At 46.1% G+C, this 26,789-nt stretch overlaps 1 protein-coding gene across 1 annotated transcript in view; it reads left to right on the top strand.

Annotated features, from left to right (window-relative positions):
• Positions 1-2,455: 2,455 nt before the first annotated feature.
• Positions 2,456-26,789, top strand: part of ascc3 (activating signal cointegrator 1 complex subunit 3) — a 227,263-nt gene continuing 202,929 nt past the window's right edge. The window contains exons 1-4 of the mRNA XM_072461519.1: positions 2,456-2,474; positions 2,538-2,674; positions 9,943-10,093; positions 24,857-25,440. Of these exons, the coding sequence (XP_072317620.1) occupies positions 2,456-2,474; positions 2,538-2,674; positions 9,943-10,093; positions 24,857-25,440 (891 nt within the window). The remainder of the gene's footprint in view (positions 2,475-2,537; positions 2,675-9,942; positions 10,094-24,856; positions 25,441-26,789) is intronic.

Here is a 26,789-nt window from a genome sequence, read left to right as displayed (position 1 = left end):
AGTGTCTCATGCTTGTGTCTCATGCCCGTGTCTCATGCTTTCGTCTTATGCTTTCGTCTTATGCTTGTGTCTCATGCTTGTGTCTCATGCCCGTGTCTCATGCTTTCGTCTTATGCTTTCGTCTTATGCTTGTGTCTCATGCTTGTGTCTCATGCTTGTCTCTCATACTTGTCTCTCATGCCCGTGTCTCATGCCCGTGTCTCATGCCCGTGTCTCATGCTTGTGTCTCATGCTTGTGTCTCATGCTTGTGTCTCATGCTTGTGTCTCATGCCCGTGTCTCATGCCCGTATCTCATGCTCGTGTCTCATGCCCGTGTCTCATGCCCGTGTCTCATGCTAGTGTCTCATGCCCGTGTCTCATGCTTGTCTCTCATACTTGTCTCTCATGCCCGTGTCTCATGCCCGTGTCTCATGCTCGTGTCTCATGCTCGTGTCTCATGCTTGTGCCCGTATCTCATGCTCGTGTCTCATGCTCGTGTCTCATGCTCGTGTCTCATGCTCGTGTCTCATGCTTGTGCCCGTATCTCATGCTTGTGTCTCATGCTTGTCTCTCATACTTGTCTCTCATGCTTGTGTCTCATGCTTGTGTCTCATGCTTGTGTCTCATGCTTGTGTCTCATGCCCGTGTCTCATGCCCGTGTCTCATGCCCGTGTCTCATGCCCGTGTCTCATGCCCGTGTCTCATGCCAGTGTCTCATGCTAGTGTCTCATGCCCGTGTCTCATGCTTGTCTCTCATACTTGTCTCTCATGCCCGTGTCTCATGCCCGTGTCTCATGCTCGTGTCTCATGCTTGTGCCCGTATCTCATGCTCGTGTCTCATGCTCGTGTCTCATGCTCGTGTCTCATGCCCGTGTCTCATGCCCGTGTCTCATGCCCGTGTCTCATGCCCGTGTCTCATGCTTTCGTCTTATGCTTTCGTCTTATGCTTGTGTCTCATGCTTGTCTCTCATACTTGTGTCTCATGCTTGTGTCTCATGCTTGTGTCTCATGCCCGTGTCTCATGCCCGTGTCTCATGCCCGTGTCTCATGCCCGTGTCTCATGCCCGTGTCTCATTCCCGTGTCTCATGCCAGTGTCTCATGCTAGTGTCTCATGCCCGTGTCTCATGCTTGTCTCTCATACTTGTCTCTCATGCCCGTGTCTCATGCCCGTGTCTCATGCTCGTGTCTCATGCTCGTGTCTCATGCCCGTGTCTCATGCCCGTGTCTCATGCTAGTGTCTCATGCCCGTGTCTCATGCTTGTCTCTCATACTTGTCTCTCATGCCCGTGTCTCATGCCCGTGTCTCATGCTCGTGTCTCATGCTCGTGTCTCATGCTTGTGCCCGTATCTCATGCTCGTGTCTCATGCTCGTGTCTCATGCTCGTGTCTCATGCTCGTGTCTCATGCTTGTGCCCGTATCTCATGCTTGTGTCTCATGCTTGTCTCTCATACTTGTCTCTCATGCTTGTGTCTCATGCTTGTGTCTCATGCTTGTGTCTCATGCTTGTGTCTCATGCCCGTGTCTCATGCCCGTGTCTCATGCCCGTGTCTCATGCCCGTGTCTCATGCCCGTGTCTCATGCCAGTGTCTCATGCTAGTGTCTCATGCCCGTGTCTCATGCTTGTCTCTCATACTTGTCTCTCATGCCCGTGTCTCATGCCCGTGTCTCATGCTCGTGTCTCATGCTTGTGCCCGTATCTCATGCTCGTGTCTCATGCTCGTGTCTCATGCTCGTGTCTCATGCCCGTGTCTCATGCCCGTGTCTCATGCCCGTGTCTCATGCCCGTGTCTCATGCTTTCGTCTTATGCTTTCGTCTTATGCTTGTGTCTCATGCTTGTGTCTCATGCTTGTCTCTCATACTTGTGTCTCATGCTTGTGTCTCATGCTTGTGTCTCATGCCCGTGTCTCATGCCCGTGTCTCATGCCCGTGTCTCATGCCCGTGTCTCATGCCCGTGTCTCATTCCCGTGTCTCATGCCAGTGTCTCATGCTAGTGTCTCATGCCCGTGTCTCATGCTTGTCTCTCATACTTGTCTCTCATGCCCGTGTCTCATGCCCGTGTCTCATGCTTGTGTCTCATGCTTGTGCCCGTATCTCATGCTCGTGTCTCATGCTCGTGTCTCATGCCCGTGTCTCATGCCCGTGTCTCATGCTTGTGTCTCATGCTAGTGTCTCATGCTAGTGTCTCACGCTAGTGTCTCACGCTTGTGTCTCACGCTTGTGTCTCACGCTTGTGTCTCATGCCCGTATCTCATGCTCGTGTCTCATGCTCGTGTCTCATGCTCGTGTCTCATGCCCGTGTCTCATGCCCGTGTCTCATGCTTGTGTCTCATGCTAGTGTCTCATGCTAGTGTCTCATGCTAGTGTCTCACGCTTGTGTCTCACGCTTGTGTCTCATGCCCGTGTCTCATGCCCGTGTTTCATGCTTGTGTCTCACGCTTGTGTCTCATGCTTGTGTCTCATGCTTGTGTCTCATGCCCGTGTCTCATGCCCGTGTTTCATGCTTGTGTCTCACGCTTGTGTCTCATGCTTGTGTCTCATGCTTGTGTCTTACAGAGCGTTTGTCTGCGTCCTGTGAGCAGACGAGCAGCAGAAAGATGGTCCCTCCTCCTCCTCGTCTCACTGGAGCCCTCAGGTCCTTCTCTGGACTCTGTAAACGGGAGGATCCCACAGAAAAGCCCGTGGACCTCAAGGTACGACTGGAATCAGTGATATCGAGTACTAGTAGACCTTTGTAAGCGTTAAATAGCAATAATTATCCTGCTGTCCTAATTATGTGTTCTAATTATGTGTCCTAATTATGTGTCCCTGAGTTTGATTTTGAATAGTTATTGCTACAGTGTTCAATATTTATTGCTGGCACCTTTTGTGTTTTATGTTGTGTGCAGTACAATCATATTTGAGCTGTAAAGAGTTGAGAATGAAACCTCTATGACTCATTTAGGATATTAACTACTTGTGTATTTCATGTTTTGCAAAAATAAATATTCATTGCTGCTAATTTTTAACAATATTGTGCATCTAAAAAATATTACTTGCTTAAGAATGAATGTTTCTGTGGCATTTAGTGGTTTCAAAAATGTCCTTAAGATAGTACAAGGGCTTTGAAGGATAAGTATTGAAATCCAGTATAATTACAGTTACTACGGTTTTGTGTCGGTTTGAAGAAGCACCTGAAGCTTTTAACTGGTCACAATGTGTAGGATCTGAACCTGAGCAAATGAATTGACCCGCTACGAATAATAATGATTTAAATTGAACTGGGAGTTATGTCACAAAGTGCAGCAGGAGCAGAGCCAGACGTGGAGGGAGGCAGTCGCGGCTAAATCAGCTCGCACAGAGAAATGATGGACGGCGACGACCGCGCGTGTTCTTCACACGTTAAGCTGCGAAATGCTGCGTGTTTTATTTCAATCTGACTCAAAGCTACAGGGAATCCAGTCTAACTAGGAACTGGATTTAGACGCGACTAAAATAAGATTTTCCTTTATTGTCCCACATGGGGAAATTTCATTGATGCAACGCAGGAAGATACAGAGGTAGATACAGAAGAACAGATCACTTATAGGAAGTCTGAAAAACACTCAATAGAAGATCTCTTATAAAGAAAAACTCCCATAGACAAAACCTCCCATTTCCCAACAAGGGATGGAGGGGGAAAATAATAAAGATAAAAATAAATAAATAAATAAATAAATAAATACCATTGCATGTGATCACGACAGTAATTGCACATGCATTGCACAGTAATTGCACAGTAATTGCACATGAATCACCACAGTAATTGCACATGAATTGCACATGAGTTGCATAGTAATTGCACAGTAATTGCACATGAATCACGACAGTAATTGCACAGTAGGACTAACAGTGTTTGTTATAAAGTCTGACAGCAGCAGAAGGAAAGACCTGTGAAACGTCTCCTTCACACAGCGAGGGTGGATCAGTCACTGAAGCTGCTCTCCAGAGTGGACAGAGTGTCCTGCAGGGGGCGACACTCATGGTCCAGCATAGATGTGAGTTTAGCCAGGACCCTTCTGTCCCCCACCTCCTGCACCGAGTCCAGAGCACAGCCCAGGACAGAGCTTTGTCCAGCCTCTTCCTCTCCCTCTCTGTGATGCTGCTGCTCCAGCAGGCCACACCTACAGGAGCTGATGCCACCACAGAGTCATAGAAGGTCTTCAGGAGTGGCCCTGTCACTCCAAAAGACCTGAGTCTCCTCAGGAGGTAGAGCCGACTCTGGCTCTTCCTGTACAGTGCGTCTGTGTTATGAGTCCAGTCCAGTTTGTGGTTCAGATGAACACCCAGGTACTTGTATGAGTCCACTCTCTCAATGTCCCGTCCCTGGATGTTCACTGGTGAGGGGGCAGTGGGGTGGCGTCTGCGGAAATCCACCACCATCTCCTTGGTCTTCCCCGCGTTGATGCGGAGGTGGTTCCGCTGACACCATAAAAACGATGCTACGTGTGACACCGACGTCAGCATTTTATAACCCGCTCAACCCGCAGTAAAATGAGAGTTCCTTGGCCTGCTGCGTCCCGCAAGAAAGGAACATTAAAGCAGATTTTAGTCACGTTTTTGTTATCTACTCCTACTTTTGCCTCATTTTGATCTTTTAATTTTGTATTTTTACACAAATAAATTAATTACATATCTACTTTTGATTAGAGTGAACTTAAGAACATTAAAATATTGTAAAAATCGTCATACAAAGCAGGCTTTTAGATAGGATTTGAAAACACCCCGTCCAAATAATTTTGTTCGGGGGTACGGGGGCCGACTAGGCAAAATGCGAGTAGCTTCGGCATTCTCCGGACTAATAAAAAGTACTTAATAAAGGTTATGGAAAGGCAATATGCGGCGCATTTTCGGATGCTATTACAAATTAAAGCACCGCGTGTACGAGTAGCTTCGGCAAACAAGTAGTTTCGGCATTCTCCGGACCACGGCTCGGCAGCCAATCAGAGTCAAGCACACGCAGTTCGTCTACCTATCAGCGCGCAGCATGCAAATTATCACCTGTTAACAGTAAACTGTAATGGCTGACTACTGTCAAACGCTTCCCGGCCCGGTTTAATGATAATATTTCCGTTTTTTCTAAGATTTATTAATAAAATGACCCCGTCCATGCACTCGAAAATGCCCGTCCACATTTCAGTATACAAGACGGACGGCTATCTAAAAGCCTGATTCAAAGTCATGAAATATCTCCTCTTTATCTCATCAAGAAAGCAAAATTTAAAGCAGATTTTAGTCCTGTTTTTGTTATCAACTCCTACTTTTACCTTATTTAGATCTTAAGTTTAGTACTTTTACACAAATGGTTTAATTGCAGATCTAGTTTTGATTTGAGAGAACTTAATAACATTAAAATATTGTCACAATCGTCATACATAGTCATGAAATATCTCGTCTTTATTTCATTTAGTGCTGCCCTATTGGGTCAGGTAGGATTTATTTATAGTTTTCATTTGGATTTCCCGTGTTTACCTTCATGACTCATGTTCAGTGCATTTAGATAAGTCTCCGACAGACTTTAGAGGCAAAACGAGCCATTTCCTTTCCACAAACTGTCCTCTCAGCGTGTTGTTTTCACCACTGTGTTTAAGATTCTGTTTCATAACCGTTCCGTGACGTTACCGAGAGTGTTTTACCCGACTCTCCTCCAGTTTAACGCTCTGAGAAATGACTCTTCAGGGAAACGGGCCAGCTGAAGTCGTCCAGATTATCTTTGTGCGTTTTCGAGGAGACGCAGAGGTGCTGATTGTAATGAAACCTGGATCCAAACACATGGCTGACCACAGAGGCTGCAGCTACGGGACAAGCCTGCGCCCGACTGTTTGAAAACTTAAATAAGTGAGAAATTAGTATCAACAAATGTTGTGACACGGCGGTTTCAGGTACTGTGTCTGTGAGTACTCAAACCAGTTCATTAAATCTGTGTTTTTCTGAAGAGGATGCGTATTTGAGAGCTGGGTCTGTTTACTGCATGTGACGAATGCTAATGCTCAGAGCAGCTCTTTAATGTGACAGAAAATGGAGCTGTGTGTTCCTTTTTGATGTCTTCATTTAGTCTTTGGAGTAGAAGCAGATTTTTAATAGAATTGATTGCGTAAACTACAGACTGGTGCTAACAAGTACTGGGCTAAACCTGGGCTAAACCTGGGCTAAACCTGGGCTAAACCTGGGCTAAACCTGGTCTAAACCTGGGCTAAACCTGGGCTAAACCTGGGCTAAACCTGGGCTAAACCTGGGCTAAACCTGGGCTAAACCTGGTCTAAACCTGGGCTAAACCTGGGCTAAATCTGGGCTAAACCTGGGCTAAACCTGGGCTAAACCTGGGCTAAACCTGGTCTAAACCTGGTCTAAACCTGGTCTAAACCTGGTCTCAACCTGGTCTAAACCTGGTCTAAACCTGGTCTAAACCTGGCCTAAACCTGGTCTAAACCCAACCTGGTCTAAACCTGGTCTAAACCCGGTCTAAACCCGGTCTAAACCCGGTCTAAACCCGGTCGAAACCCGGTCGAAACCCGGTCGAAACCCGGTCTAAACCCGGTCGAAACCCGGTCGAAACCCGGTCTAAACCCGGTCTAAACCCGGTCTAAACCCGGTCTAAACCCGGTCTAAACCTGGTCTAAACCTGGTCTAAACCCGGTCTAAACCCGGTCTAAACCCGGTCTAAACCCGGTCTAAACCTGGTCTAAACCTGGTCTAAACCCGGTCTAAACCCTGTCTAAACCTGGTCTAAACCCGGTCTAAACCTGGTCTAAACCTGGTCTAAACCTGAACATGGGCTCAACATGGATATTGGCTGCTTCTTTAAGGCCAAGTATTGCAACGGACTGGATTAAAAAAAGAAAAGGTTTTATTTAACCAGTCTGTATAATTCCTCATTTGAGCGGCCCATGGTAAAAACTAAGACATCTGGACCCTGTTTTATTAATCATTTTCCTTTATATTTAACAATCTCTTCTTCAACTACGTACAACCCCCACTATTATTGCACACCATGTTTGAATATAAATCATTGTCTTTATTATCTGAGCCTGTTCCATTCAGGTTAAGATGATGTAAAGATGAGAAAGGCCTGGACTCTCTTGGTTTATTGTGTCTGCAGACTCTTTTTGCACACGTTCCACAGCATCATAATAAGCCATAAGTTAATCAGTCTGAGTGGTTTGACCAGGTTGAGTCCTGGGCTTGTTTGGGCCTCGTCCTGTGAAGTCTGGATTGGACTTTGCAGCGTAATTATTCAAATAATCGATTCAGTCTTTTCTAATTGGCTTGGGTTTTTTAATGGAGGGGCCCACAGCCAATCCTCAGCCAAAGCATGAACGTCTGACTTTAGAGGACCAAATCTGGCTACTTTTGTGTTAAATGGCAATGATTAAAAGTATGTATCCTTTATATTCAGTAAATTAAAGGTGGTATGGACGATTTTTTTCAGCAAATTTTTTTATCATATTTCCTCGTGGCGTGGATAAATCATTTGTCCTGCCACGTATCAATCATAAAACGCACCTATCGCTCACCTGCAACCGCGTCAGGCTCGTCCCCACGTTTCCACGTGCCTAAGCGAATGGATCTATCATAATATAGTTCCCCCAGTGTACGGGGCAAAATGAAGACAGAGAAAGAGCTGACGCAGAAGTGGACAGAAATCTACGGGAGACGAGCGATGCGATGCGCTCCGTTGCGCTAATAAACAAACGCACGTGTGTGTTGTATCAGTCCACACCGCCTTTAACACTGATAGCTTTTTTTTTTTTTACATAAAATCAAGTTGAAAATCGAGATTGGACTGGACTGAGACATCGGTCGACATTTACACAATAGAAAAGCAGATTTTTCCATTGAACCTGAACATGACACTGGGACACTTTGCCTTTCGCTCTCTTGATTTTGTTCTGTTTGTGTGTTTTTTAATATACAAATGTAAAGGTCTCTGGGCCCGGAGAGGGGTTCTCTGGGCCCGGAAAGGGGTTCTCCGGGCCCGGAGAGGGGTTCTCTGGGCCCGTAGAGGGGTCTCGGGGCCCGGAGAGGGGTCTCTGGGCCTGGAGTTGGGGTCTCTGGGCCTGGAGTTGGGGTCTCTGGGCCTGGAGAGGGGTCTCTGGGCCTGGAGTTGGGGTCTCTGGGCCTGGAGTTGGGGTCTCTGGGCCTGGAGTTGGGGTCTCTGGGCCTGGAGTTGGGGTCTCTGGGCCTGGAGAGGGGTCTCTGGGCCTGGAGTTGGGGTCTCTGGGCCTGGAGTTGGGGTCTCTGGGCCTGGAGTTGGGGTCTCTGGGCCTGGAGATGGGGTCTCTGGGCCTGGAGTTGGGGTCTCTGGGCCTGGAGTTGGGGTCTCTGGGCCCGGAGAAGGGTCTCTGGGCCTGGAGTTGGGGTCTCTGGGCCTGGAGTTGGGGTCTCTGGGCCTGGAGTTGGGGTCTCTGGGCCCGGAGAAGGGGTCTCTGGGCCTGGAGTTGGGGTCTCTGGGCCTGGAGAGGGGTCTCTGGGCTTGGAGAGGGGTCTCTGGGCCTGGAGAGGGGTCTCTGGGCCTGTAGAGGGGTCTCTGGGCCTGGAGTTGGGGTCTTTGGGCCTGGAGTTGGGGTCTTTGGGCCTGGAGTTGGGGTCTTTGGGCCTGGAGTTGGGGTCTCTGGGCTTGGAGAGGGGTCTCTGGGCCTGGAGAGGGGTCTCTGGGCCTGTAGAGGGGTCTCTGGGCCTGGAGTTGGGGTCTCTGGGCCTGGAGAGGGGTCTCTGGGCCTGGAGTTGGGGTCTCTGGGCCTCGAAAGGGGTCTCTGGGCCTGGAGTTGGGGTCTCTGGGCCTAGAGAGGGGTCTCTGGGCTTCCCTCTACAGTTCCCCCTGCTTTACTGTAGGATTACACAAATGCACACATTTCTCCTCAGTATTATAAAGTTTATCGTCTCGATTGAGAATGACTTTCAGATGTGAAACATCTTGATTTCAAAACAGTGTTGAATCTTTCTCTACGATGGAACACTCCTGGGCAAAAGAGGGATTACTGCGATTTATGATAGAAGTGTACATTATTTATAGTGTGTATGTTTTTCTGTTGAAGTACACTTTCAATATTGAAGCCAGACTCTAGATTTCAGCTAAAAATGTTCAATGTTTTTGTTGCACACAAAAAAAGAACCATTTGAAAAACATTTGCTTTTGGTGTGATGCAGGGCGGTGTTCAAAATATCGATACGGCGATATATCGTCATGGACTCACAGAGTCACAGTATCGATATTTTTTTTTAATTAAAAAATAAATAAATAATAATATTTTTTTTAATTTTTGTGGCCCGTAGGCTTTAAAGGAGGTGGAATAGTACTTTTGATCTGTTGTTTGTGCTGCTCCTCTGGTCGAGGTGAGAAGGAGCTGTGGACCTGAGCAGAAGCTGATCTGTGCAGAAGATGCTGCTGCAGCATGTTCAGACCATGAAACATGCAATACTTTACTAGAATGTGTTCCTTATATTTCTATTTGGATCAGTTGGTTGGATGTATGAAGTTATTAGAGCAGAATGGATTTATAAATAAGTGCTTTGTGGATAAACATGAAATTTCATACATTTTCTTATCCAGAGTAAAAACATGACCCATTTGGTACATTTTTAAGACCCTTTTTTCAAAAATTTATCGGGATACGTATCGTAATGAGAGAATTGTACCGGAATATACAAGTATCGGGTTATGTATCGTATCGCGAGGGTCTTGGCAATACCCAGCCCTAGTGTGAGGGGCCTTGTCTCTCCACAGACCTGACCTGTAACGTTACTGATAAAGTGTCTGCCCCCAGCTTGTCTCCATGGAGATGTTCTTGCTTTGCCTTGAACACTTCTCAGAATGATATAACGTTTCTCTCTCCATGAAGTCATGCAGGGGCCCCGAGATCTTTTACCTCTTTTAATGAGATCTCTCCAGTTGCATCAAATTAGAACGATTCTTTCTCTTTGTAAACATTTCCTCTGTTTCCAGGCGAAGCGTCTGAAGCGACAGGAGCTGTTCTCTAAAGAGGGCCTGACGTGGCAGAAGATCCTCACTTTCTGTAGTGAACATCAGGAGCGAGAGCAGCAGCAGCGCCTGAACCAGGAGCTCAGGAACCTTCTTCAGGCCGCGAAGCAGATCGGTGAGAACCTCCACCGAGGCGTGTCTGCTCCTCACACAGCATGTTGCACTTTACATGCACTTTACATGCACTTTACATGCAGTACTGTACATGCACTTTACATGCACTTTACATGCTGTACTTTACATGCACTTTACATGCATTTACTTTGTCACTTTACATGCACTTTACATGCATTTACTTTGTCACTTTACATGCACTTTACATGCACTACTTTACATGCACTTTACATGCACTACTTTACATGCACTTAACATGCACTACTTTACATGCACTTTACATGCACTTTACTTTGTCACTTTACTTTGTCACTTTACATACACTGTACATGCACTACTTTACATGCACTTTACATGCACCACTTTACATGCACTACTTTACATGCACTTTACATGCACTTTACATGCACTACACATGCACTTTACATGCACTACTTTACATGCACTTTACATGCACTACTTTACATGCACTTTACACGCACTTTACTTTGTCACTTTACATACACTGTACATGCACTACTTTACATGCACTACTTTACATGCACTTTACATGCACTACTTTACATGCACTACTTTACATGCACTTTACATGCACTACTTTACATGCACTTTACATGCACTACTTTACATGCACTTTACATGCACTTTACAAGCACTACTTTACATGCACTTTACATGCACTACTTTACATGCACTTTACATGCACTACTTTACATACGCTTTACATGCACTTTACATGCACTTTACATGTACTCTACATGCGCTTTACATGCACCACTTTACATGCATTTTACATGCACTTTACATGCACTACTTTACATGCACTTTACTTTGTCACTTTACATACACTGTACATGCACTACTTTACATACACTGTACATGCACTACTTTACATGCACTACTTTACATGCACTTTACATGCACTACTTTACATGCACTTTACATGCACTACTTTACATGCACTACTCTACATGTACTTTACATGCACTTTACTTTGTCACTTTACATGCATTTACATGTACTCTACATGCACTTTACATGTCCTCTACATGCGCTTTACATGCACTTTACATGTACTCTACATGTACTTTAAATACACTTTACATGCACTTTACATGTCCTCTACATGCACCTTACATGTACTCTACATGCACTTTACATGTCCTCTACATGCACTTTACATGTCCTCTACATGCGCTTTACATGCACTTTACATGTCCTCTACATGCACTTTACATGTCCTTTACATGCACTTTACATGTCCTCTACATGCACTTTACATGTCCTCTACATGCACTTTACATGTCCTCTACATGCACTTTACATGTCCTCTACATGCGCTTTACATGCACTTTACATGTCCTCTACATGCACTTTACATGTCCTCTACATGCGCTTTACATGCACTTTACATGTACTCTACATGCACTTTACATGTCCTTTACATGCACTTTACATGTCCTCTACATGCGCTTTACATGCACTTTACATGTCCTCTACATGCACTTTACATGTCCTTTACATGCACTTTACATGTACTCTACATGCACTTTACATGTCCTCTACATGTACTTTACATACACTTTACATGCACTTTATATGCACTTTACTTTGTCACTTTTAAAATCTCTTTTCTTAAGCATTCATTTTGATTGTGACTTTGCTGTCGTTGTATGTTTGTTATTTTTCTTATTGTTTTGTGGCAAATATTGCACTGAATCCAGGACAGCCTAATAAGAACTCTACCTACCTCGGCTCTGAGACTGCAGCCTAATAAGAACCTACCTCGGCTCTGAGACTGCAGCCTAATAAGAACCTACCTCGGCTCTGAGACTGCAGCCTAATAAGAACCTACCTCGGCTCTGAGACTGCAGCCTAATAAGAACTGCCCTCTGCTCTGAGACTGCAGCCTAATAAGAACCTACCTCGGCTCTGAGACTGCAGCCTAATAAGAACCTACCTCGGCTCTGAGACTGCAGCCTAATAAGAACTTACCTCGGCTCTGACACTGCAGCCTAATAAGAACTTACCTCGGCTCTGAGACTGCAGCCTAATAAGAACCGCCCTCTGCTCTGAGACTGCAGCCTAATGAGAACCGCCCTCTGCTCTGAGACTGCAGCCTAATAAGAACCGCCCTCTGCTCTGAGACTGCAGCCTAATAAGAACCGCCCTCTGCTCTGAGACTGCAGCCTAATAAGAACCGCCCTCTGCTCTGAGACTGCAGCCTAATAAGAACCGCCCTCAGCTCTGAGACTGCAGCCTAATAAGAACCGCCCTCTGCTCTGAGACTGCAGCCTAATAAGAACCGCCCTCTGCTCTGTGACTGCAGCCTAATAAGAACCGCCTTCTGCTCTGAGACTGCAGCCTAATAAGAACCGCCCTCTGCTCTGAGACTGCAGCCTAATAAGAACCGCCTTCTGCTCTGAGACTGCAGCCTAATAAGAACCGCCCTCTGCTCTGAGACTGCAGCCTAATAAGAACCGCCTTCTGCTCTGAGACTGCAGCCTAATAAGAACCGCCCTCTGCTCTGAGACTGCAGCCTAATAAGAACCGCCCTCTGCTCTGAGACTGCAGCCTAATAAGAACTGCCCTCTGCTCTGAGACTGCAGCCTAATAAGAACTCTACCTACCTCGGCTCTGAGACTGCAGCCTAATAAGAACCTTCCTCGGCTCTGAGACTGCAGCCTAATAAGAACCTACCTCGGCTCTGAGACTGCAGCCTAATAAGAACCTACCTCGGCTCCGAGACTGCAGCCTAATAAGAACCTACCTCGGCTCTGAGACTGCAGCCTAATAAGAACTGCCCTCTGCTCTGAGACTGCAGCCTAATAAGAACTTACCTCGGCTCTGACACTGCAGCCTAATAAGAACTTACCTCGGCTCTGAGACTGCAGCCTAATAAGAACCGCCCTCTGCTCTGAGACTGCAGCCTAATAAGAACCGCCCTCTGCTCTGAGACTGCAGCCTAATAAGAACCGCCTTCTGCTCTGAGACTGCAGCCTAATAAGAACTGCCCTCTGCTCTGAGACTGCAGCCTAATAAGAACCGCCCTCTGCTCTGAGACTGCAGCCTAATAAGAACCGCCCTCTGCTCTGAAACTGCAGCCTAATAAGAACCGCCCTCTTCTCTGAGACTGCAGCCTAATAAGAACCGCCTTCTGCTCTGAGACTGCAGCCTAATAAGAACCGCCCTCTGCTCTGAGACTGCACCCTAATAAGAACCGCCTTCTGCTCTGAGACTGCACCCTAATAAGAACCACCCTCTGCTCTGAGACTGCACCCTAATAAGAACCGCCCTCTGCTCTGAGACTGCAGCCTAATAAGAACCGCCCTCTGCTCTGAGACTGCAGCCTAATCAGAACCGCCCTCTGCTCTGAGAATGCAGCCTAATAAGAACCGCCCTCTGCTCTGAGACTGCAGCCTAATAAGAACCGCCCTCTGCTCTGAGACTGCAGCCTAATAAGAACCGCCCTCAGCTCTGAGACTGCAGCCTAATAAGAACCGCCCTCTGCTCTGAGACTGCAGCCTAATAAGAACCGCCCTCTGCTCTGTGACTGCAGCCTAATAAGAACCGCCTTCTGCTCTGAGACTGCAGCCTAATAAGAACCGCCCTCTGCTCTGAGACTGCAGCCTAATAAGAACCGCCTTCTGCTCTGAGACTGCAGCCTAATAAGAACCGCCCTCTGCTCTGAGACTGCACCCTAATAAGAACCGCCCTCGGCTCTGACACTGCAGCCTAATAAGAACCGCCCTCTGCTCTGAGACTGCAGCCTAATAAGAACCGCCCTCTGCTCTGAGACTGCAGCCTAATAAGAACCGCCCTCTGCTCTGTGACTGCAGCCTAATAAGAACCGCCCTCTGCTCTGAGACTGCAGCCTAATAAGAACCGCCCTCTGCTCTGAGACTGCAGCCTAATAAGAACCGCCCTCTGCTCTGAGACTGCAGCCTAATAAGAACCGCCCTCTGCTCTGAGACTGCAGCCTAATAAGAACCGCCCTCTGCTCTGAGACTGCAGCCTAATAAGAACCGCCTTCTGCTCTGAGACTGCAGCCTAATAAGAACCGCCCTCGGCTCTGAGACTGCAGCCTAATAAGAACCGCCCTCTGCTCTGAGACTGCAGCCTAATAAGAACCGCCCTCTGCTCTGAGACTGCAGCCTAATAAGAACCGCCCTCTGCTCTGAGACTGCAGCCTAATAAGAACCGCCTTCTGCTCTGAGACTGCAGCCTAATAAGAACCGCCCTCGGCTCTGAGACTGCAGCCTAATAAGAACCGCCCTCTGCTCTGAGACTGCAGCCTAATAAGAACCGCCCTCTGCTCTGAGACTGCAGCCTAATAAGAACCGCCCTCTGCTCTGAGACTGCAGCCTAATAAGAACCGCCCTCTGCTCTGAGACTGCAGCCTAATAAGAACCGCCTTCTGCTCTGAGACTGCAGCCTAATAAGAACCGCCCTCTGCTCTGAGACTGCAGCCTAATAAGAACCGCCCTCTGCTCTGAGACTGCAGCCTAATAAGAACCGCCCTCTGCTCTGAGACTGCAGCCTAATAAGAACCGCCCTCTGCTCTGAGACTGCAGCCTAATAAGAACCGCCCTCTGCTCTGAGACTGCAGCCTAATAAGAACCGCCCTCTGCTCTGAGACTGCAGCCTAATAAGAACCGCCCTCTGCTCTGAGACTGCAGCCTAATAAGAAAGCACTTAGGACGAGGATGAAAGTCTCCATTTACGCTCAAACATAAGCTGCAGTCGCTGCGTCCAACATTTTAATTGGTTTAAATCCTTTTCATCTATTTCGCCTCTCTGTGCACCTTTATATTTCCCTCTCTCTGTCTTCCTCTCTCCCTTCATCATTCTCTCCTGCTCTCTTTTCCTCTCTCCCGGTTTCCTCTCTTCTTTTCTCCTCCCTCTCTCTACACCTCTTTCCCTTTCCATCTCTCTTCCCCTCTCTCTCCCTCCCTCCCTCTTTTGGGCTCTGTCTTCCTCTCTTGTTCTCACCTTGCTCTTTTCTCTCCTCCCTTTCTTTCTCTCTTCACACTCTTTTCACCTCTTCCCTCACCTTCTCTCCCTCTTATCCTCCGCCTCTCTATCTACACCTTTTTCCTCTTTCCCCTCCTTTTCTCTCTCCCTCTTTTCACTCTTTTCTCTCGCTCTCCTCTCCTCCCTTCCCCTTTCTCTCTTTTCCGTCTATCTTGCTCTCTCCCCCCTCTCTTCTCTCCTCTCTCTCCCTCCCTTCTCTCTCTCCCTTCTCTTTTCATCCCTCCCCTCCTTCTCTCCCCCCTCTTCTCTCCCCTCCCTCCCTTCTCTCTCTCCCTTCTCTCTTTTCATCCCTCCCTCCCTCACTCTCCCCTTTCTTCTCCCTCCCTTCTCTCTCTCCCTTCTCTCTTTTCATCCCTCCCTCCCTCCCTCACTCTCCCCTTTCTTCTCCCTCCCTTCTCTCTCTCCCTTCTCTCTTTTCATCCCTCCCTCCCTCACTTTCCCCACTCTTCTCCCTCCCTTCTCTCCCTTCTCTCTTTTCATCCCTCCCTCCCTCACTTTCCCCACTCTTCTCCCTCCCTTCTCTCCCTTCTCTCTTTTCATCCCTCCCTCCCTCACTCTCCCCACTCTTCTCCCTCCCTTCTCTCTCTCCCTTCTCTCTTTTCATCCCTCCCCTCCCTCTCTCCCCCTCTCTTCTCTCCCCTCCCTCTCCCTTCCTTCTCTCTCTCCCTTCTCTCTTTTCATCCCTCTCTCCCTCCCTTCTCTCTCTCCCTTCACTTTTTCCATCCCTCCCCTCCGTCACTTTCCCCTCTCTCTCTCCCTCCCTTCTCTCTTTTCATCCCTCCCTCACTCTCTCTCGCCGCCGTCTCCGTGACATTTTTCCTGTAATTGGACAATTACTTTGCATTTCTCCTTCTGCTTAGGCCTGAATTGTTTGGATATTATTTAAATGAGCTTCACTGACCTTCCACTGAGCTTATGCTTTGCTCGTAGCTCGCCCGAGAACATCTGCCGTACAGTAAACAGTGCCATCTCTATTAAAAGGCGACGCGAAACAAGACTATTGCTAATGTCTGAGTAGCGATAACAGAAATAAGCTAATTTGCCGTACTCCCTAATAATGACGCTAATTAAAACAACTACTCGCATCTTATTTAATTGTAGTTTTTCCGGTCTGACTTCAAGGCGTACGCTCTTCCCTCCTCTGCAATTATAGCGGTAACCCGGCACCAAAGCGTTGTTATCTCGGTAGGTATCACTAAGCAGTCTTCAAATGAACCGGCCGCCCTGTTATTTTGAGTAATATTAGCGCTAAAGCGACAGAAGCTGGTGCAAAGAGGTTTGATGAAGTGTCCATGACGAGGCAGACGACAGTGGGAGTCTCCGTCTGATCCCGCTTTTACTTTGATTTACTCTTAATGAAACGATTTAAAAACAGATTTGTCAGTGGCGTCTAGTTCACGTTTGACTCTTGAACATGTGAGAAAGTTGAAGAGTCGTTATCGCTCGCTTGTTTCCCGTGTAAATGTGACGTTATCGCATGTTTTTTACTCAATACGCTGTTGTGTGCTCTAATGTGAGTGCATCGGATGGATCACTAGATTTATCTCAAAAATTGGCACACAATGATTCACGAGCAATACAACAATAAAAGGTCACATGTGTTAGTGTTGGTCCAGTGGTAGTTACAAGCAGAAGGTTCACATCCTCCAGGTTAAAATGAGAGAACCTTTATTAGTCCCACAGTGGGGAAATGAATTGGAGTCATAAAAACAGATAACTTACTATAAATATAATACTTAAATCTGGTAAAAATATAAGTAGAGCGAAACATTTAAATAAGAATAATATACAAAATATAGCCGCAAGCGGCAATGATCGGCCCTCGCTACGCCGCCGCTAGAGGAGGGGGCGCTAACGCGCCCCAATTGTCCTTTTATTACGCCTACTGCTGAATCTGTGACGCTGTCACATCTTCTCCCCTTTGTTTTACCATCAAAAAGCAATTTTATTTTGAATTCTTGGCAAAATGTGCGGCTTTGCCGCACAGACACCGTGACTCTTTGAATAAAAATGTGGATAACTTTTGATGGTCGACCCCTGAAGATGAGTCTCACCAAATTTCTTACGCCCTAAGAGGAGTTTGTGAAAGTCTAAAGTGTAAACATGTTCTGGCGATTTCCCCATTGCAATAACATGGAAGGTTTCGGTCATCGTTACGGCAAAGCCATAACAATTATGACATGGGTCTCATTTACTTTTTTGATGGGGATTCTAAAATTGAGTTGTGTGTCAAATTTCATATAATTTCGCAAAACTAAACATTTAACCTCCATATAAAATCTGTAGGGGGTGCTGTGGCTCCAAATTAATTTATTTCACTTCAAGTAGGTTTAGGGCAAAGAGTTTAACAACTGATTCTAATTTGACGCAATTCGGACTTTATCTGCGCAAACGGCAGAAATGTAAAATTTGGGAGATTTCTGAAATTCTTGCTACAGTTTGCGGCTTTGCCGCGCAGAGACCGTGACAGGTATCAATGTAATTTGGATAACTTTTGATGTCCCACTCCTCAGTAGCATTTTCACCAAATTTCAGCTTTTTAGGGCCAACGCCCTGGGAGGAGTTCGTAAAAGTACGACGTTTGGAAAAACTCCGAAGTCATGTTTAGCCATTTTTGAAGCAATATGGCCGATATGTGGTTGGGCGGACGGCGTTGCCGTAATAATATTTTTTACTTCTCTTGTCAAATCAAATCAAATCAAATCAATTTATTTTTGTAAGGCCCAAAATCACAACAACAGTTGCCTCTGAGGGCCACAGGGAGAAATGAATCAACAATGTCTGTGGTGGCGATGGAGTCAGACAATGTCTGTGGTGGCGATGAAGTCAGACAATGTCTGTGGTGGCGATGAAGTCAGACAATGTCTGTGGTGGCGAGGGACGATGTCCCAGGGTCCTCTGTCCTTAGACTCTCCTTCTCGGCCAGGAAAAACTACAAAAAAAACCTCTTTGGGAAAAAAGCGTAGAAACCTGGAGGAGTTCCAGTGAAGGAGAGATCCGACTCTCACAGACGGACAGACGGACACGAGGAGACTGGAGCTGGACCCACTCTTCAGGCAGAAGAGGGACCGACTGAGTCGAGCTGGACCCACTCTTCAGGCAGATGAGGGACCGTCTGAGTCGAGCTGGACCCACTCTTCAGGCAGAAGAGGGACCGTCTGAGTCGAGCTGGACCCACTCTTCAGGCAGATGAGGGACCGTCTGAGTCGAGCTGGACCCACTCTTCAGGCAGAAGAGGGACCGTCGGAGGCGAGCTGGACCCACTCTTCAGGCAGATGAGGGACCGTCGGAGGCGAGCTGGACCCACTCTTCAGGCAGAAGAGGGACCGACTGAGGCGAACTGGAGCCACTCTTCAGGCAGATGAGGGACCGTCCACACAGGGCAGGGACCACTTCACCAGGGGAGGGGCATCTGGGTCCACAGGTCCTCAGGAGTGAGAGAAAGAAAAGAAGGCGGTGAACAGTTTGCAAGTGGAATCAAAAAATAAATATTGTTTGATAGCATAAGTAGTCAGAAGAAGAAGAGGATAGTGCTCAAGCTGTCATACTTCCCCCAGCATAGTTACTCCTAGGGTAGCGTAGCTGAAGCTGTGGGTTTATCTTTCTGTTCCTAACTACTCTGACCATAAGCGATTTCGAAGAGGAACGTTTTAAGCCTGGACTTAAATGAACAGACTGTGTCAGCATATTTAACATGGGTCGGGAGCTGATTCCATAACACAGGAGCTTGGTAGCTAAACGCTCTACCTCCTACAGTACTTTTAGAGACTCTTGGCACCACCAGAAGGCCGGCATTCTGAGAGCGAAGAGCTCTGTTTGGATGATATGGTTCTATAGCATCTTTGAGGTAGGATGGGGCCATGTCATTTATGGCTTTGTAGGTCAAGAGTAGAATTTTGAATTTGATTCTAGACTCGACGGGGAGCCAGTGAAGAGACTTCAGCACTGGCGTAATGTGCTCTCTTCTTTTTGTTCCTGTTAGTAATCTTGCTGCTGCATTTTGAACCAGTTGAAAGCTTTTTATGGAGCTTTTAGGACACGCTGCAAGCAGGGAGTTACAGTAGTCTAATCTAGTCGTTACAAATGCATGGATAAGTTTTTCGGCATCACTTTTAGGCAGGATTCTTCTGATTTTGGCGATGTTGCGCAAATGGAAATAGGCTGTTTTACAAGCTTGATTTATATGAGCTTTAAATGAGAGCTCCCGGTCAAATAAGACTCCAAGGTTTCTTACAGTAGAACTGGAGGCTACACTGACATTGTCCAGTGTGACTATCTGCTCAGATAGAGCGTCTCGTAGATGCTTAGGGCCAAGCACAATGACCTCGGTTTTTTCAGGGTTAAGAAGCAGGTAGTTTAGTGTCATCCAGGTTTTTATCTCCTTCACACAAGTACTAAGTCTGTCTACTTGATCGCTCTGATCAGGTTTCATTGATAAATACAGCTGAGTGTCATCTGCAGAGCAGTGGAAGTTAATGTCATGCTTTCTGATAATGTTGCCTAATGGCAGCATATAAAGAGTAAACAGAATTGGACCGAGTACCGAACCCTGTGGCACACCGTAAATTACTTTAGAGCTTGGTGAGGAGCTCTGGTTTACATTAACAAATTGGAACCTATCAGATAGATAGGATTTAAACCAGCTGAGGGCTGTTCCTCCAACACCTACATCACATTCTAACCTCTGCAGTAGAATGTTGTGGTCGATGGTGTCAAACGCTGCGCTGAGGTCCAACAGAACCAGGATTGAGACCAGTCCATCGTCAGCGGCTAATAACAAATCATTTGTGACTTTAACTAGTGCAGTTTCAGTGCTGTGGTGGGCTCTGAACCCTGACTGGAAAACTTCAAATAAGTTATTGTCCTGCAGGTGGCGACAAAGCTGTTTTACTACAACTTTTTCAAGGATTTTAGAGACGAAGGGAAGATTTGAAATAGGTCTGTAGTTTACCAATAGGTCGGGATCTAGATTAGGCTTTTTCAGAAGAGGTTTAATGACTGCATGTTTGAAGGACTGTGGAACATAGCCACTTTCGAGTGAAGTATTTATTATATTAAGAATAGAGTCTATAATTAGGGGAAGAATGTATTTGAGGAGTCTGCTTGGAATGGGGTCTAGGACACAAGTTGAGCTTTTAGAGGACATAATGGCTGAAGTTATCTCTGCTTGATCAACAGCTGTGAACCTTTCTAGGTTTACAGGTGTATTTATATGGGACGTTAGATTTACAGCTTGGGCTAGTTCAGGGCTAATAGCGGGGGTAATTTCATCTAATTTATCTCTGATTGTTTTTATTTTATTATTAAAAAATAGGAGGAAATCATCAGAGCTAAGTGTAGCTGGGATTGAGGGCTCTACTGCACTGTGACAGTTTGTTAGCCTAGCTACAGTGCTGAAAAGGAATTTAGTGTTACTTTTGTTGACTTCTATTAGATTTGAATAATATCTGGTTTGGGCCTTACGCAGAGCCTGCTTATAGGACAGCAGGCAACTTTTCCATGCTTTTAGGGATTCTTCGGTGTGAGAGCGACGAAATAATCCCTCTAACTTTCTAACTCTTTGTTTATGTGAACGCAGTTCTTGGTTGTACCATGGGGAGGCGCGCTTTGGCCTAATGACCTTCTGTTTTAACGGCGCGACAACGTCAAGAGCAGACTTCAGAGAATTCATGGTCAAGTCGACACATTGATCACTTAAACTGGGACTAAAACTGTTCTCAGCAGGATCACATGACATGTCACTGAATATTGGCTCTATTATTTCTTTGAATTTTGAGATAGATTTTTCAGATATTGTCCTTTTCATTATAACTTTATTTTGTGGGACTGGATGATCTTTAAGAATAAACTGAAAGGTAATTAGGAAATGATCTGACAATATAGGGTTTTGAGGGAGGACACTGAGGTCACTAATCTCTGTTCCATACGTTAGGACAAGATCCAGAGTGTTCTTGTGAGTGTGAGTCGGTTTATTTACATTCTGAGTGAAACCAATGCTGTCTAACAAGGCGCTGAAGGCATTACTGAGAGCGTCATCACTCATGTTCACGTGGATATTAAAGTCTCCAACTATAACTATTTTATCCCAGGCTAACACTAAGTTTGATATAAAGTCAGAAAACTCTGTTAAAAACTCTGAATAGGGACCAGGAGGTCGGTAGATAACTATGAACAAAACTCCTTTTTGGTTTTTCATATTTGGACATGTGATTGACAGCATAAGGCTTTCAAATGAGTGAAATGCATTGTTAGTTTTAGGGCTCATGAGTAGGCTTGAGTGGGAGATCACTGCCACACCACCACCTCGGCCTGTGCTCCTGGCAGTCTGAAAGTTAACATGGCTGGGTGGGGTGGACTCATTTAGTCTGACGTAGTCGTCTTGTTGAAGCCACGTTTCAGTTAGAGCTAGAAGATCTATGTTATAGTCACTAATTAATTCATTAACTAAGAGCGATTTGGAGGAAATTGCTCTAATGTTTAGCAGTCCACATTTTACGTGTTTATTCATTTGTGTATCTGTGATTGTTATTTTCCTTAAGTTATTTGGTCTGACGCCTGAAATATTTTTTCTGAGATGTGACTTTTTGGCATTATTTGTACGAGGGACACGAGGGACACGAGGGACACACACAGTCTCTATCTGTCTTGAATCTGAACACTTCACATGTAACAGAACGGGCGAGAGTTCAGCGACAGAGGAGCGTCTTGAACTGCTGCTCTGCACCTGGGGCTCATCCCTAGATGGTCACTTAACACGACTAAGACTATCGGTCAAATTCCGAACTAATAGGGATGTACCCTCCGAAGTCGGATGGATGCCATCCCTGCGTATGAGCCCGGGCTTTCCCCAAAACGCACTCCAGTTATCAATAAAGACAACGTTGTTTTGAGGGCACCATCTGGATAACCAGTTGTTGAATGCTGAGAGACGGCTGTACAATTCAGCATTGATCCGATTGGGCAGGGGACCAGAAAATATTACAGTGTCCGACATCGACTTCGCTAGGTCACACACCGCGGCTACTTGAACTTTGAGCACCTCTGATTGTCTCCGCCGGGCGTCGTTACCGCCTGCGTGAACCACGACTCGCCGGAAACGGGTCCTACTCCGCTTTAAGATCCTAAGGTTTCCTTCGATGTCACCCATTCTGGCCCCCGGGTAACACCTAACGCTAGCAGCTGGCAGCTTCACGTCTCTAACAATAGAACTCCCGATTACAAGAGTTTCTCTCGTGTGTTCAGCGGGCGTGTGATCGCTGAGGGGAGAAAACCTATTATAGACGTGAAGCTCACGGCGCTCTGAGGTTCGGCGCTTAGCGCCTTGTCCCCTCCGAACTGTCACAAAATGGTCCCTATTCTGTTCCTGGTCTAGTCCCGGCTGCACGGGAGACGCTGAGGGGCTGAGCTCGGCCTTACTGCTACTGCTAATGCTAATGCTACGCCCTGCAGCGCGGTCCGGTAGCCCTCGCGCTAAAACCGAACTATAACTGGACTTAAGCTCCTCTAAACAGCGGATCCGCGCTTCTAACTCCGTAACCCTGGCCTCCAAAACTACCACTACACTGCACTTCACGCACCTATCATCAGAGAAGGAGCCAGGGTTCTGACTCGACATATGACAGCTCAAACAGGTAAAGGTAGATCCAGCCATGACGCTAGCGGCTAGGCTACGCTAGGCTAGTTCAGGCTGGAGCTAGAGAGTGAGGAGGGCTTTTAATCCACGAAATACTGAAAAGCGAGCGGCTTGAGGCTCCGGATTGTTTGCGGAGAAATCAAACGTTCACTTTCGTGTATATGATGCGTAAATAGTGTGTATAATTCGTGGATTAATCGGTAAAAGGCTCTAAGAACGAACAGCTCTGAAAACGCGACACACTCACCGGAAATGACGTCACCGGAGATCATCAAGTAGTAGGAACCACAACGTGTCACCATCTACCTCTGCGCCAAATTTCATGATTCTACGATCAGATTTTTTTTGGGTCATTTCCCATCTCTCAATGCATTTTTGGCACATTTGGGGGCGCTGACGCGCCAATTTTTTTTATTTTAGAAAAGGGAAATAGCCAGAATGTAGAGAGGCACGATTTTTAGAGGTGTGCAAATTTTTGTGACTTTTCGTCAATGTTCACTGGGTGAAAAATAGGGGGGTTGGTCCTGAGAAGAAGAAGAAGAAAAGAATAATATTCCGATGCGAAAACAATGTTTCCCATTTTTCAAATATCATAAACTATACATTTTCGGAAAGCGCTCGCGCTTTCCTACCTCATGGTGTGGGTCCCTGGTCACTGACGGGTACTTTCGTTAATTTTGAGTGGGCTCCGCCCACTTTGTGTTTTTGGCCCTCTATACAGTAATAATGTTCAATTTTTGCATTACATGCTTATATGCACGGAACATGCAAGATATGGGGAACGTATTCGTGAGGTACTTAGCGCAAATGAGTGCTTTATATGGGGATGACGACCGCGAAGCTTATAAAGCATATAAAGCATCCCCACATCCCCATATAAAATATAAATTGAGATGACGACCGCTTCGTGGTCGTCATCTCAATGTAAAGTGCTCGTTTAGTGCGCACTTTTGCACAGGCTTCGCCCGTTTACAACGGTAATGTTCCATTTTCCTACTACTAATTAGTATGCACGGGGCGTGCATGAGTGAAGGAGTGCGTTAGTGAGTGTTTGGAAGTGGGCGAGCGCTTCGCGCTCGATTTCGTGCGCATTTTCGCAGCCGTGCTTTGCACGGCCTTACGAGATTAATAGGCCTCTCGCCAGCTTGTGGCGCTCGGGCCTAATTACACATTCTTATTTACAGTAAATGGCTGTTATATGGACTGAAAATATTGCACCAGGGATGATTTACATTATTTCACATAATTATAACTGTATTGCATAAGATTATAACTGTATTGCACATGATTAGAACTGTATTGCATGAGATTAGAACTGTATTGCACATGATTAGAACTGTATTGCATGAGATTAGAACTGTATTGCACATGATTAGAACTGTATTGCACTTAATTTTAACTGTATTGCATATGATTATAACTATATTTCACATGATTATAACCATACTGGACATGATTATGACAGTATTGCACATGATTATGACAGTATTGCACATGATTACAACTGTATTGCACATGATCATAACCATACTGCACATGATTATGGCCATACTGGACATGATTATGACAGTATTGCACATGATTATGACAGTATTGCACATGGATTCTGACAGTATTGCACATGAATACGACAGTATTGCACATGATTATGACAGTATTGCACATGGATTATAACAGTATTGCACATGGATTATAACAGTATTGCACATGATTATGACAGTATTGCACATCGATTATGACAGTATAGCACATTATTAGGACAGTATTGGAAGTGGATTATAGCAGTATTGTATATGATTATGACAGTATTGCACATGATTATGACAGTACTGGACTTGATTATGACAGTATTGCACATGATTATGACAGTATTGCACATGATTATGACAGTATTGCACATGATTATGACAGTATTGCACATGGTTATGACAGTACTGGACTTGATTATGACAGTATTGCACATGATTATGACAGTATTGCACATGATTATGACAGTATTGCACGTGAATATGACAATACTGCACATGGATTATGACAGTATTGCACATGGATTATAACAGTATTGCACACAGATGTATTGCACATTCTTCTTTGCAGTGGGCTCCGAACATGGACAGGAGGCCATCGAAAGCGCCGGCGTGTTCCTGTTCGAGACCTTCCACAACAAAGACCACGTGGGCTCAGAGGAGACGCGCTCCATCAAGCAGATGTTCGGACCCTTCCCCTCGTCCGCCGCAGAGTCCGCCTGCGCGTCCGTGGTCAAAGTCGTCGCCAAGCTCGGCGACTCGCGGGCCGAAGAATTTGTCCAAAACCAGAGCTTGCGCCACGACCCCAAAAAGGGCTTCTGCTTCGGCCGCAACATCCAGTTCTCGCACGAAACGTACGCGCTAGAACCTCTGGAGGACTTCCCCGAAAACGGCTTTGAGGAAAACGATATAGCGTTGGATTTTAAGAACTTCTTTGCCAATCCACAAAGCGCTAACAAGAAGGTGTCCAACGAGAACGGAGCCTCGGGTTCCGACCAACGGGAGCCGGACGCAGAGGACGAGGGCGTCTTATGGGCCGAGGTGGCCAAGTACCTGAGCGGAGGGAACATGGTCTCGTCCAGCGGCGAGGAGCTTTGCACGTCTCTGTTCGAGATGCTGTCGTCGCCGCGGAGCAACGACGAGCTGCAGAACGAGGTAGGGAGAACGTGCAAATGCAACAGAGAAACGTGCGGAAATAATAACCAAAAATAGTCGGTAAAACATTTTGTGTGATTTATCTTATTTTTTAAGCTCAACCAAGATATTAACTGGCACATTTTAGCACATCCCTTTTTATCAATATCGCCCAAATCAACTTTAAATTTAGAATATAGAATTTGAGTCAGAAAGCTGATGATTCTTTTTTTAATGGGTTTAGAGCAATATTTCTGCTCCTTTCTCTCACGATATTACCCCCCGGAACATTGTAGGCAAGGGAAGTTTATTTGTAGAGCATAATTCGTACACAAGGCAATTCAAAGTGCTTCAAGTGGATTGAAATGACACATAAATGACAGAAATCACAAAACAGTTTAAGACACGAAAGAGAAGAGTGCAAATAAAATCCTTTCAGTCACATGTACAGCCAAACAAAACAGTTTTTAGCTTAGATTTGAACATTGTCAGAGGAGAACTTGTTTTAGCTGCATAAAACTGAAACGCAGATTCCCCATGTGTATGAAAAACAAACTGCTTAAAGCTCCGTTATTCCTCCGACTTTGACGAGCTTCGTTTGTTTGTCCGCTAACGGTGGGGGAGATAAAGGACACTTCAACTAACCCGCCACACACGGACTCGGACATATGTGACTCGCCACGGCAATTGTCGGACCATGTCGGCCTCGGTGAAACTGAGAAAAACAGCATTTTACTTTTTTTTCCCCAAATTTGTGATTTTCGTTTTTTTGCAGAATGTGCTAGTTGAAGTTATGAATAAGCCCCTGTGTGCTTCAGATAACACTATTGGTTGTCTTAAACGTATACATTAAGCTGTTAAAAATGTGGAGTTTTCGGGTCTTTTTCCTGCTCTCCTGGGGGGCGTCACCTTTTTCTAGCCAACGTGTTGTTTACATTTTCCACCAATCAGCTGTGATCCGCATGGCTACAGCTGCGTGCTCTGCGTGCTCCGTGTGCTTCTCTCATTACTCCAGACCGTCTGCAGAGCACAGTCTTCAGAGCTTACATTTCCTGGACTACATTGCAACGGAACTGTTTACTCAGGTACACTTTTACTTTACTACTAAATTATTGCTTTAACGCTGTGTTTTAAGGCAGTCTCGTGATCACTTTAGAATCTTACTTGTCTGCTCCGGTAGAGCTAATGCTAAGCTAACATGTTGCTTCAGTGCACTCTGCAATACGGGCTTAATGTGACTACTTGCTGTTATCACCATGTTATCGGGTTATTTTTCGGCGTGGGTTGGCCCGTGGGTTGTGTGGGTCGTGCTTTGTGTCTGTTTTATGGTGCTAAACCGGCTGTTACCCCCACAGCCCGGAGCTAAACGC

Source organism: Eucyclogobius newberryi, unplaced genomic scaffold (genome assembly GCF_026437365.1).
Source record: "Eucyclogobius newberryi isolate DKJ021-1_F unplaced genomic scaffold, fEucNew1.0.hap1 SCAF_3, whole genome shotgun sequence".
NCBI classification, from domain to species: domain Eukaryota; kingdom Metazoa; phylum Chordata; class Actinopteri; order Gobiiformes; family Gobiidae; genus Eucyclogobius; species Eucyclogobius newberryi.
This window is presented reverse-complemented; position numbering and strand designations above follow the sequence as displayed.